At 38.6% G+C, this 12,176-nt stretch overlaps 2 protein-coding genes across 3 annotated transcripts in view; one reads left to right on the forward strand and one right to left on the reverse strand.

Annotated features, from left to right (window-relative positions):
• The window catches only part of LOC126480758 (quinone oxidoreductase-like), a 90,789-nt gene extending 87,973 nt beyond the window's left edge, over positions 1-2,816 (reverse strand). For both annotated transcript variants that reach the window (XM_050104046.1, XM_050104045.1), the window contains exon 1: positions 2,254-2,816. In XM_050104046.1, the coding sequence (XP_049960003.1) occupies positions 2,254-2,571 (318 nt within the window). In that variant the 5' untranslated portion in view covers positions 2,572-2,816. The remainder of the gene's footprint in view (positions 1-2,253) is intronic.
• A 139-nt stretch (positions 2,817-2,955) lies between these two features.
• LOC126480757 (ADP-ribosylhydrolase ARH3-like) overlaps positions 2,956-12,176 on the forward strand; it is a 36,876-nt gene continuing 27,655 nt past the window's right edge. The window contains exons 1-3 of the mRNA XM_050104044.1: positions 2,956-3,100; positions 3,239-3,404; positions 3,487-3,586. Of these exons, the coding sequence (XP_049960001.1) occupies positions 3,083-3,100; positions 3,239-3,404; positions 3,487-3,586 (284 nt within the window). The 5' untranslated portion in view covers positions 2,956-3,082. The remainder of the gene's footprint in view (positions 3,101-3,238; positions 3,405-3,486; positions 3,587-12,176) is intronic.

Consider the following 12,176-nt stretch of genomic DNA (forward strand, 5'->3'; position numbering starts at 1 on the left):
AGTGAAATGCGCTTGGCATCTCTGCACACACCTGTGTTTAATGTGTAATTGCCATTGTTGTATGTCTGTTGGCTACTGTTCGGTGCTGTATTGATTAGAACATTGTGTTGCACAGTCTGCAAATTTCAAGACGGCAAAGTTAGAGGAGCAATACGTCCAGGAACGTCAACGAAATTGAGCGTGCCAATTGCAGACTGATTGTCTGAAAGATTTCACAAGAATGTAACATTTCAGTTGGACCATGTCATGAAATCCTGAAACAGAATCTTGGAATGCATTGTGCTGCTGCCAAGTTCATCCCATGGCTCATGAGCCAAGACCAGAAAGACCTTCACATCACAATCTGTGAAGAGCTTTTGGATCATGCAAATGAGAGCGAGATATTTCTTAAGAAAATCATGACTGGTATATATGGTTATGATGTTGAGACCAAGGTTCAGTCTCCACAATGGGTCAGGAAAGGTTCTCCCTGACCAAAAAAACTTGTCAGGTCAGGTCAAATGTAAAAGTGATGCCGCTAGTTGTCTTTGACTTTGAAGGTTTAATTCATCATGAATTTGTGCGACAGGAACAAACTGTTAATCGGTGGTACTATTGGGATGTGTCTGCAAGAAAATGTGAGAAGGAAATGGTCTGACGTGGTGAGACATTTCATGGCTCTTTGCGTCACAATAATGCACCTGCAGATTCATCCCTGTTGGTGTGTGACTATTGCGCAAAAAACAAAGTCATTGTGCTGCCTGGCACCTGCGGACCTTTTTTTTCCGAAGCTGTAAATTCAATTGAAAGGATGAAGATTTGCAATGACAGACAAGATAAAAGAATATTCACAGACAGTACTTTGTGCAGTCCAGCAAGAGGCCTACCAATACTGCTTCCGGAAGTGGAAACGGCGTTGGGAGCAGTGTATCACTTGTGGAGGAGAGTATTTCAAAGTAGATTATGCACAGTAAGTAAAAGGTAAGCCTAGAAAAATTTTGCGTACAAAGTTCCGCAATCTTTTCAACAGACCTCGTAAGATACACCTATGACAGGACTGGAGTAGGAAGTGCTGGGTGGGTTTATTGGGCAGGTCTTGTACCTGGGTCTTCAACAGAGATATTATCCCTGTGGCAAGGGTTGAGAGTGGGAGTGGCATAGGGATGGACCAGGATGTTGTGTAGTTTGATGGGCAATGGAATACCACTTTAATAGGGGTGGGAAGGATCTTGGATAGAACTTCCATCATTTCTGGGCATGATGATAGATAATCAAAGCCCTGACGAAGGACATGGTTATGCTGTTCCAGTCCATGGGGATATTGGGGACTGTAACAAGTGAACCATTTCTTTTCAACATTTCTTTAAATACTTGTTCAAGAGATGGACCACAAACATAGCTAGTTAATAATGAAAATCAACAACATTTTGGGAGACAAGTTAAATGATGCCATGAAATATATGAGGAAAAACAGGCACAAGAAAATGATGTTTCAGTAGAAATGATTAAAGCTCAAGGGAAAATGGTACAAAAGGAACTTACAAAATTATTTACAGGATGTCTGTGAAGTGAAACAACTTTTAAAAGCTGGAACAAAGCTGTAATTGTTTTAGTTCATACACAAGGAGATAAAAAAGAAATTTAAAAATCATTGTGCCTATCAGCCTCCACTGTATTATGTACGAGACATTCACTGAAGTTATTTGCAACTAAATAGGGAAAAACATGAATTTTAATAGGGCAAAAAACAAACTCACATTAGAAGACTATATATCACAATGGCTAAATTGTAGTTTTATCTTGAATGAAATCATAAAACAGAGCAGTGAGTAAGCAATGAACTGCACTCAACCTGGTGAACATGAATTTTTGAGAAAGCTTTAGATCTAGTCTCAATAAAATCTATATTGCCATACACAAAACAATATTGGATGGAGCAGGTCATGGGAGATGGAAGATGGCTATGAAGAGAGAAAAGGGAAAATCAGGCCAGGTAGGGGTTACTAAAGAGTGCACTGCGATGGAACAAGTAAATCTATAAGGGCAGAAATATGGGAATTAAGATGGCTTAGCTTTGGTGCTGAATAAAAAGTGCGAAAAAAGTCATGTAAACTTTGTGAGATGATCATTCCTTGTAATTAGCAATCGTTCAATAAGAAATTTACAAAAAGTAGGATAAGGTAAAAGAGAAAAGAAACGGGGAGTGAGTATCTGGAGTGGGAACATGGACCTCTAAATAATTTGTGCTGTATTATTGGCTCTAATGCGTAATACCTTAAAGTTCTTCACCGTTTCGCCGACTTCCTCTACTTCTCCAGCTACATCCTTCCCCAGAATTGCAGGTAGTTCTGGCAAGAGTCCATAACCACCACTTCTAATGTACGTGTCGGCGGGATTAATACCAGCGGCCCTAACATGAATAAGCACCTTGTTATGTTTTATGCTTGGAATAGGGATGGTTTCAGTTTTTAAAACTTCTGGCCCGCCAAATTTGTGAACTCGCACTGCTTTCATCATCTTTAACAACTGTGCCATGCCCCTCTTATCAACATATAAAGCTAGAGATAAACGGTTCACGGTCAAGGGAAACATAGTCCTAACGTACTTAAAACTCAAGTTTTAGACTAGTATAATTTTCGTAGTTCTTAAGAAACAATTTCTCAAGATTCAGTCACTTCGCAAATATTACGGGTAGTTAGCAGGCATGATAGTCTTCATAGAATGAGTTCAGCAGCATTGAAAAATGGAAATTCATGCCCAAGGTCATTTGGTGTTATTGTCTGGCTTTAATTTTGGGTGTTTGGGCGCTATTCTTTCATTACGTAATGCTGAAAATAATACTGGGTTGAAAATTGTAATTCCTCTATGGCTTTGGCTGTGACGATATTATTTAAAAACCGACAGCAGATTATACAACTCAACGTCTAGTACAATGTAATTCACGTGTAATTACACGGTTTCTCGCACATTTCAAGGGTCTAATTATACAGCATTTCCACAGATGTTACACAAATACTGCTAGTACGTAACAGGTGCTAATAAAAAAAGTCGTGTCATACCCTTACGCTAGCGTCCTTGTTACCTTACTCGAGCAAAAGCAGTCATGCAACGAATTCTGCCCGTAAGATTTACATATAAAGTTTTTTCTATTAATTCGTACTTTAATATGGAAATGAACTGATGATCAGCTCGTTGCTCAGTTAAGATCTCTGATAGTAATCATGTTGTAAAATAAACACACTGATTATTTCAAATGAAGGTGATGACAAAGATGGATCTCAGCACACTGTCGCAGAAATTCCGCGGTTGTATGCTAGGTAGCCTTCTTGGAGACTGTCTGGGTGCTCCATATGAGGGAGATAGCAGTGTTTCGAAAGCGGTTCTTCAACAATATTTTGACAAAATTGAAGGCCCGCCTTTCAAAGGTACCGGGGTTTTGTTGAATGTAAACATCTACCTTGCAGTTTACAACGCATAGAAAACTTGTACATTTTTTTTGTTTTGCAGCTCCAATAAAACAATATACAGATGACACTGCAATGACGAAGTGCGTGGCGGAATCACTGATAGATTGTCGTGGCTTTGATCCCCAAGATATGGCGAAGAAGTAAGTACTTTCAGTGGAATAAAAGTGTTTATAAAGTTAGAAACTAACCCTTACATATCACGACTACAGGTCAGCATGTCAGTAATAAGTGACTTTCGCTTTTGACACAGCAGTGTAATGGTGCATCACGCCAGAATCGCCGAATTGTGGAATATTAGATTGCAGTCTCTTGTTGATTTAGTTATTTACAGTTTGTGGACTCCCGTTTGGTTTATTCGCCCCGCCTCCCTTCTCCCTGAACTTTGCAAAATTTGTTTTTGAAAAAGTGACTTTACTAACCCTTGTAGCCACAAACAAAGATTTAATAAAGTTCATTTTTTTTCCATGTGGTGAGAGTGACGAGTAGCTTACAGTTGTATTATTGACGACCAATATAGTAGGTTAGAAAACTGGACTGAGAAAGTTTTGAGTGACCTCAATTCCAGTGAAAAAAGATTAATGTATGAGCCCAGTAACAGTTGATTCTAAATGTGTTTTCATTTCTGGTGCAGTGTTTTCTGTAAAGCCCATCAGAAAAGAAAAATGTTCAAAGTAACTAGAAGGAAAATTGCAGTGAAGCAGAGTCTCAAAACACTGTACACGGAATTTAAAGACCACTTCTTTTGCTTGTGAGTCGAGTGCGTTAACGCTACATTCCACTTTGCTCATTTCTTTTTGCATATCTAGAGGCCACAATTTAATATCGTGCACAAATATTTACAGTACAGTAATGTTGAAAAATTAATTTTTCAACCTTCTCTGTGTCGGTAGTGATGTTGACCATCTGAGACATTGTATACAATGTTTACATTGCAGCATAGATGAACTGTATATTGAATTACATAAAATAATGGAAGTGCAAAAAAGCAGCATCTTAAAATACTCTTCCCACAATTTTGTGTATATTTACAGAAATCCAAAATAAATAATTCATTTTACATTCTTACATCGTACACAATCTGTAGTTGTTTAATTTACTGTTAAAATTACCTTTTTTACACCCTTTGTGTAAGGGCAGTCTGTCATAAAATATGATGCTCCCTGCATTTACAGATTATCTAAAAGTTATTTTTAAACCCTCTTGAGACACACACACACACACACACACACACACACACACACACACACACACACACACCTGCTGCTCCACCCCATGTTAAGTATGGTACACAGGGGAGGTCGGAAAGTGAAGAGCACATTTTTCGGTATTGTATAAAAAAAAAAAACAAAAATAGTAATGAGAAACTTCCACACTCTGGGGAGTACTGTTGTGCATGTAAGTCTCTCCATTTTCATGTATCCTTCCCACCACCACACTTTTACCACTCTGTTCCAGTCATGTTCTTTTACTTTGAATACTCTCCTATATTCTTTCAGCTGATAGCTCTTGGTATTTTGCCTGTGAGCCGTGATTCCTGCCTCTTCCTTTGCTTGCTATCATATGCAGTTCTCTGTAATCATTTGTTCGACGTAAGCCTTGCTGGTTCTTTCTGCTCCTGTAGGATACTTCCTTTAGTATGTCCAGGACTTTCCATTACTTATTCTGTCCATTCATGTCGGTCCTGCTCAGCTTCTATGAAATTACATTTCATGTGCGTGTATCTTGCATAAACCCTTATCTTCATTGTCAAGGTTTCAGAAACGTTGGTCAGGGTAGATAAACAGTACAAAGCTCTGTTCACTTCTTAGCAATGGTACTGTTTGGATACCTTCCTTGGAAATACGGAAGCGTCCGATCCCACCCGTCTGCTTTGACCCATGACGTCACAAATATGGCGGAAACAAAAACACACACACACACACTTTCCACAAGAAGCCTAATGACACTAACGGGACAAGCGCGGGAAATGGGGTGTTTTGGGTGGGGGGCAAACTAAATATAAACAAATTTAGACGCCTTGCGTAGCTACAACGTGTAAGTGAAGACAGCCATGCATGAATACCCACCCACCTCCCCAGGGGTCGTAACCCCTGCAACCCATAGAAGATAAAGATGCTTCAGCAGCTGATTAGTGTTTTTTGTCTTTAAAAAAAAAATCTCACGGGATAGAACGAACAGATCAGAAAGATAAATATAATAAACTAAAACAGAAATTCGAGGAAACAGATAATTAAAATAAGTAATAAGTGTTTTTAAATTTAAAAAAAAAAATCTCACGAGATAGAACGAACAGATCAGAAAAGTAAATAAAATGAGATAAAACAGAACTGGAGACAGCCACACTCAAACCAAACTCCATGCCGTCATGACATCACACACGACAACACCCTTACGTCGCGGGTCAGTAAATCCGTTCATGGAGTGAGAGCATTCAGGATTTGTGACAAGTTTTACATTAACAGGCTTAAGCAACCACTTCAGACTACTTCTGTGAAGTTTGCTAACAAATTTTAACTGTAGCTAATCTACTAAACTTGTTATTGCCACTAATCTACTCACTGATAATTGTGACAGTGACTGATTCCTTTACGTATGTTAGGATAAAAATGGCAGAATTCTTCATTTGTGTGGGCATACTGTCTGCAGTTGCTTTATAATTATTGAAGGTATTTTAAATCGGTCTTTCCAACTATGAGGAAACGTGTACTTTTGTCTCCAAATGCATTCATTTTATTTAAATAGAAGACGTCAGTTGCCTGTAATGTAAAATATTTACAATTTGGCTTACTATCCAGCTCATAAGTCATAAAAGTTGTAATGGTGGTGAGGTGGGAGGGGTGTGGCAAAGACGAGTGGAATGGAGCGTGACTTGAAGGGAAAGGGGGTGAGGAACAAGCGTTGAAGGAGTGAAAGGAGGGGAAATTTAGAGTAAGACAGAGTGAGATTTTCTTGAAGAGGCAGGGGATGTCTTTCTTTACTAGTTTGTATGATGTTCCTATATCTTTATTTTGCTTAGTCTATGGTGTTTCTATTTACGGTAGTCTTCGAATGTGGAGTGGTTTGTGCTGTATTTTTGTGCCCTGATGTGCTCTTCATATCTTGTGTCAAATCAATCAGTGAATAACTTTCGCAATCATTTTGCAAATACCCAAACAATAACACACCTTAATTCTCTGAACACAATGCCCTGTGTGAAAATCCCTCACCACACCCCACCTTCCCATCCAACAAGAAACACTAACATCACAACACACCACACCAACCATCCTAGAAAAAACCCCACCCCACTGAACTCAACCCAACTCAAAGCTGTGTACCAAACCAACTCAACCCCATAAACCCTCAAGCCAGATATGGCCTATTTCAACATAGCCTCCCACCAAAGCCTAGCTGTCCTCTGCAATATGTCGCATTTCACCCTACCTCTGGATGGGCAATATCAGCTTGAGTGTGCACAATATTATGACAGTACAGCGCCACGTCTCAGGCTGTTTCCGTTCATGCATTTCTGCTGCTCACAGATTTTTATTTAAAGACTTGTGAACACCTGGTCTTTCAGCAAAATGAACTTCGTTATATTACTAATTACGATATGTGGAACATGCGGCAAAGGTGAGTACCCCTTACAGCAGTGAAGATTTTTGCTCTTATCTGTGTTTGGCATTGACTTACGCCACAATTCTTCCCAGAATTCAGGCGACTGATAACACAAAGTCAGAACAGTTCAGACATCATCCCATAAGTTGTCAGGAGTTGGACTGAATGTCAGATTAACATTACATTCAGAATCATATTCAATCCAAATTGGAGTATTGCTTAAGGTAATAGTGTTAAACCAATTAAATTTTGATAATGCCATATAAATATTCTGATAGCCGAAAGGACTCATTAACACTAACATGTGCTTTCAGCTATTAGGAATTAAGATCAAACTGCAAGAACGTGAGAAAACATGTAGGGGCTCTGCTCTTAGCCCTGTTTTGTTAAACTCTTATTGTTATTTTGGTTTTCAGTCTCAGGTGTGCTGCAAATAGGAATTCTCATTCATGAGGCACTTTTCACTTTTCTTAGCAAAGTATCAGTAGTAGTTTTATTTTGATCATTGCAAGCATATGATAGCAGCAACTGTATGATCAGAAAGGCATGGGTGCTCAGTCAACTGTCAACCTGGTTTGAATGATGTTAGTGGTGATTCACTTAATGTAGCACTGACTACTGAAGTAAAGGCAGTGTGGGGGCACCGGTACTTCTAAGTTCTACCTACTTCATCCTGCTCCGCATGCAAGCATACATTATACACTGATGTATGATGAGGAACACCTGCCCTGCTACATCACCTCATGTTTCCCTCAATTCAGAGAATGGATCCAAAAACTCCTTACTTTTGTAGAGAAGCACCCGTCACTCTGCTCAATCTAATATATGAAGCACTTGTCTCTTTAGCACCAAGCAGACACAGACTTCATTCTTGTGATTACATTAATTCTGCAGCCAATTCCTTAACAAATGTTACTGTATGCTACACAACTGAAATGAGTCGCTACATGTTTCGTATGTTACAGTTAGTTAAGTAATAAGCCCTTTGCAATCTTGCTTACACTGCTCTAAAACATACTGACTGATAGTTACTTGACTAAATAGGTGCTAAATGCTGATTCACATGTATTTGACATGAATTAACAGCATGAGAAAACAATGACTAAGGAAATGATGTTTTTAGTGATATTACACAGATAGAAAGAAAAGTAAATTATTACTATTGTCTTAAAAAACTGTTGTATGTAAAATGCAATCCAGAAAATGTTTTGTTACTCAGTGGTAGTCAGTGGACGTCCAGGACTAGAGCTGGATTATCCTGCTATGTTTGCCAGATATTTATGTCTAGCTTTAATGAAATATTCTCAAGAATCTGTGAATAATAAGCAACGGTGAGTTGGAAAATTGTTTTTTACTGCGAGAGGGCTATTTTAAGAATAAATTACAATGTCTATTGTCATATACATTGTGGGAAATCTGCTTCTTTTTTCCTTTACCTCTGCTACACCAATGAAAAATGTTTACGTTCTTGATGCCTCACTAGCTGTGACAGATTTAATTTTCAGTGGTCTTTTGCGCCCATATTTCCTGTAATTGCATGTTTCCTGCACAGGAGCTTTTCTTTGTTGGTACTTTATCTTAGCTTACGAAGTCTCCCTCTGGGTATTCACATTTTGCAGTCAGTGCTCTGTTGTAGTTTCTTAATTCCTCTCTTTTGGGGATGGTGCCAATGACAGCAAGCCGTTCGCTGCAGGATGTCAAATCAAACACCTTTCAGCTGTCTAATTTCCAAACTGTTATTTTATTTGGCTACCAGTTCCAGCAATGTACTATGCCATCGTCAGGCCCCTGACTGAACTCCGTATAGGAAGATTCCAACCTTGGTTCTGGTCAAAATAGGGGCCAGCATTCAAATACTGATACCTGTAGATTTCTGCTTGATATAATGATCACTTCAACCATCATTTGCCAACTATTAGATAAAACCAACTACAGTTGCCAGATGATGGTTGAAGTGGTGGCTGTATCAAGCAGAAATCTACAGGTACCAGTATTTGAATTCTGGCCCCTATTTTGACTGGAGTCAAGGTTGGAATCATCTTACACATCAGTCAGGGGCCTGAAGAATGCGTAGTAAATTGCTGAAACTGGTAGTCAAATAAAATAAGTTTGGAAATTAGATGGCTGAAAGGTGTTTGATTTGACATCCTCAAGAAAAATACTTTTTAAATGTATAATTATAATAAAAATGTATTGCCTACTCATAATGTTAGCAGTATAAACACTGGAGATGCTCCAAAAATGTGAATCACATCTAGTGATGAGCTTAGTTTTCAGTACACTTAAGACAGAAAAACACACACAAGTTTGACAGTTACTGGTGTATGATGTTTATTTTGCATTCAACGTATCAGAGTGTTGTTTGTAACCGAGCTCTATTCCCTAGACCTAGTTACAGAAGTGCAAATAAGACTTAGTGGCATATACTTTTAGTATTCTGATCCTTGGCAGTCGCGTTTTCGCAACTGACTCTAGTAAGACATCGGCTGGTATTCTTCGTCCTAGTAGTGTAACTGAATCTTGACAACAATGCAGGAAATGTTTGGCAAGTCTGTGAATGATGAGGTACGTCCTGGATGGCACAGAATTATCCTTCTGAATTCACTTGATCTATTCGTGTAATTTTTGCTAAATAACCTGAGTGATTTGCACATAAGGTGCGAAATAAGTTTTATCAGTCTAGGGTTTTGAGCCCAGGAACATCATTAGATGTGGAAATTGCAACTAATCTTGTCTTTTATGCTGTGATTTAGCCGTTGTATCCACCACTGGGGCAATAACAGAGACAAATATTGTAGCTCTTCACTAGCTCTGAGGTAACATGGTCGCCTGTGAAGCGATGGCTGCTTTGCGTATGTTTCCAGTCTCACTGAAGACCAAATTTCTGTCAGTTTTGTGACAGAGCTAGGGCAGCCAGATCACAAATCAATAAGGAAGTCTTATTTTATTTATGAACTGCCACATTTCTATATTACTTGAGCATGACATGGGGCAGCAAGTAAACAGTGTGTTTCCAAGTCCAGTGTGAGTAACACAGGGTGTATCAAAAAGTATAATCTGATTTGGCACATCTATATTTCTGAAACTAATAAACATATACAATGATTCTTTTTATGAATGGGGAAACTCAGTTTTTTTCTTACCTTTTCATGGGTGTTCAATATGCCCTCTTCAGGTGCACGGCATATGTCAATGCAGTATTCATGTTATTCCCACACTGCAGCGAGCATGTCTTGAGTTACGGCTTCCACAGACACTGTTATGTAATGCCTCAGTTCATTCATTGTTGTTGGTAATGGAGGCACATAAACAGTCTTTTATAATCCCCAGAAGAAATAATCACACAGACTGGTCCGGTGACCTTGGAAGCTAGTAATGTAAGGCTGAATCATTTGACCCAGTGCGACCGATCAATCGTTCAGTAATCCTTTTATTTAAAAATTCCTGCACTTCCGGATGCCAGTGCGGCAGTGCCCCGTCCTGTTGGTAAATGAAATCGTTCGAATCTGTCTCCATCTGTGGAAAATGAAAGCTCTCAAGCATACCAAGATATGTGCTTCCTGTAACAGTGTTCTTGGCAAAAAAAAAAAAAAAAAAAAATGGACCATACAGTTTTCCCATGAAACTGCACAAAACACATTAAATTTTAGAGAGTCCATCTCATGTTGTATAACTCAATATGGTTGTCCCATACCCCATATTCTCACATTATCAAGGTTCACCTTTCCATTTAGGTGGAGTGTTGCCTTGTCACTAAACACTAAGTGCGGAAGAGAACTGTCATCCTCAATTTTGCCAAGGACAGTAGCTGAATTTCGTGTGGTTTCATTTGTAAATGTCGACATAACACATGCCAGATGGACATCGGGGGCCTGTCGAGCTGCATGGCAAACTGATTTCTGCGGACTCCTTGTGAAACTATGGTGGAAGCGTTCAACATCTGAGTCAGTATGTTGTTGATGGACATATCTCAAATAACGTAAGTTATGATTTTTTTTTTAAATCGGTTATTCGTTTTGATACACCCTGTATATCGCTAATTTGTGCCAATATAAGCTTGTTTGTGTTACGGATACCTTATGTTTTATTACAGTAGACTTTGTGTATGGTTTCTGAGGTAAACGGTATTTCATTTGTGTTAGTACATTGCATAATCTAATACTAAATCCTTTATTTTACATTGTGGAGAAGTTAATCAAAATACTATTCTGTTAAATTATCTAGACCAGTCTGACAATGCTCATTTAATTTACCAATTCAACACCTGTAGAATTCTATGTGATCTGAGTTAAAGATGTTGTCAAACCAGGTCTGAAGTGCATTTTTGTCCAGAGAAGTATTTTCTTGCAATTTTTTTTTATAAGGAGCTAGAATGATAAACATTTGAGGGTGTAAGATTAGAAGAAGTAGTGAGGGGTGGCTTTTAAAACAAACTTGTGGATAGTTTTGTTTGTAAATCAAGAGTGCATTACCTTATAGTAGCAATATGTGATGCAGTTTTGAAGGTTGTTTTTCTTACATTGTGACCAAAAAGTGCCTTAGTTGTCTGCAACAAATACCAGCTGTGATAGGCACACCCCCGGGGAGGATTTTGTAGTGTAAAACATCCTTTTTTTGAGCCACCAGATGCAAAATATTGTGTCTAAGCTGCACATAACTTGAGTATATCTTTTGTTAGGACTCGATCATTAATTTCTTTTTGTGAAGTTAACATAAATGCATTACCACTCGTCGCCAGTAACAATATTGCAAAGCCATACACAATGAGTGAACTAATGATGTTCAAGCAAAACTGCAGTAATAGTCATGTGTTTGGCTTTTGTTGCTTTGAATTAGAGATTCCAAGCTACCTCTGTTGCCTTCGCCATTGTCTTAAACCCAAAGCGAATAATGTATCTCAAATGTTAGACCTTTGTCTGGTTACACCTATTTTGCATCTCTGGAAAAATTCACACCAAGTTTCAACCATGCGAAATCCAATGTGTAACTGCAAGGTAAATACTAAAACTGCAAATAAGAAAATGACAGTTGACAATACTGATAGTGCTGCACTGCACTGCGTTTCCTGGTTGGACAGTGGGTGTCATATGGCTGTTACCCAGTGGCTACTGTTGGGTGAGAAAACTCTCAGTG

Source organism: Schistocerca serialis, chromosome 5 (genome assembly GCF_023864345.2).
Source record: "Schistocerca serialis cubense isolate TAMUIC-IGC-003099 chromosome 5, iqSchSeri2.2, whole genome shotgun sequence".
Classification (NCBI taxonomy): domain Eukaryota; kingdom Metazoa; phylum Arthropoda; class Insecta; order Orthoptera; family Acrididae; genus Schistocerca; species Schistocerca serialis.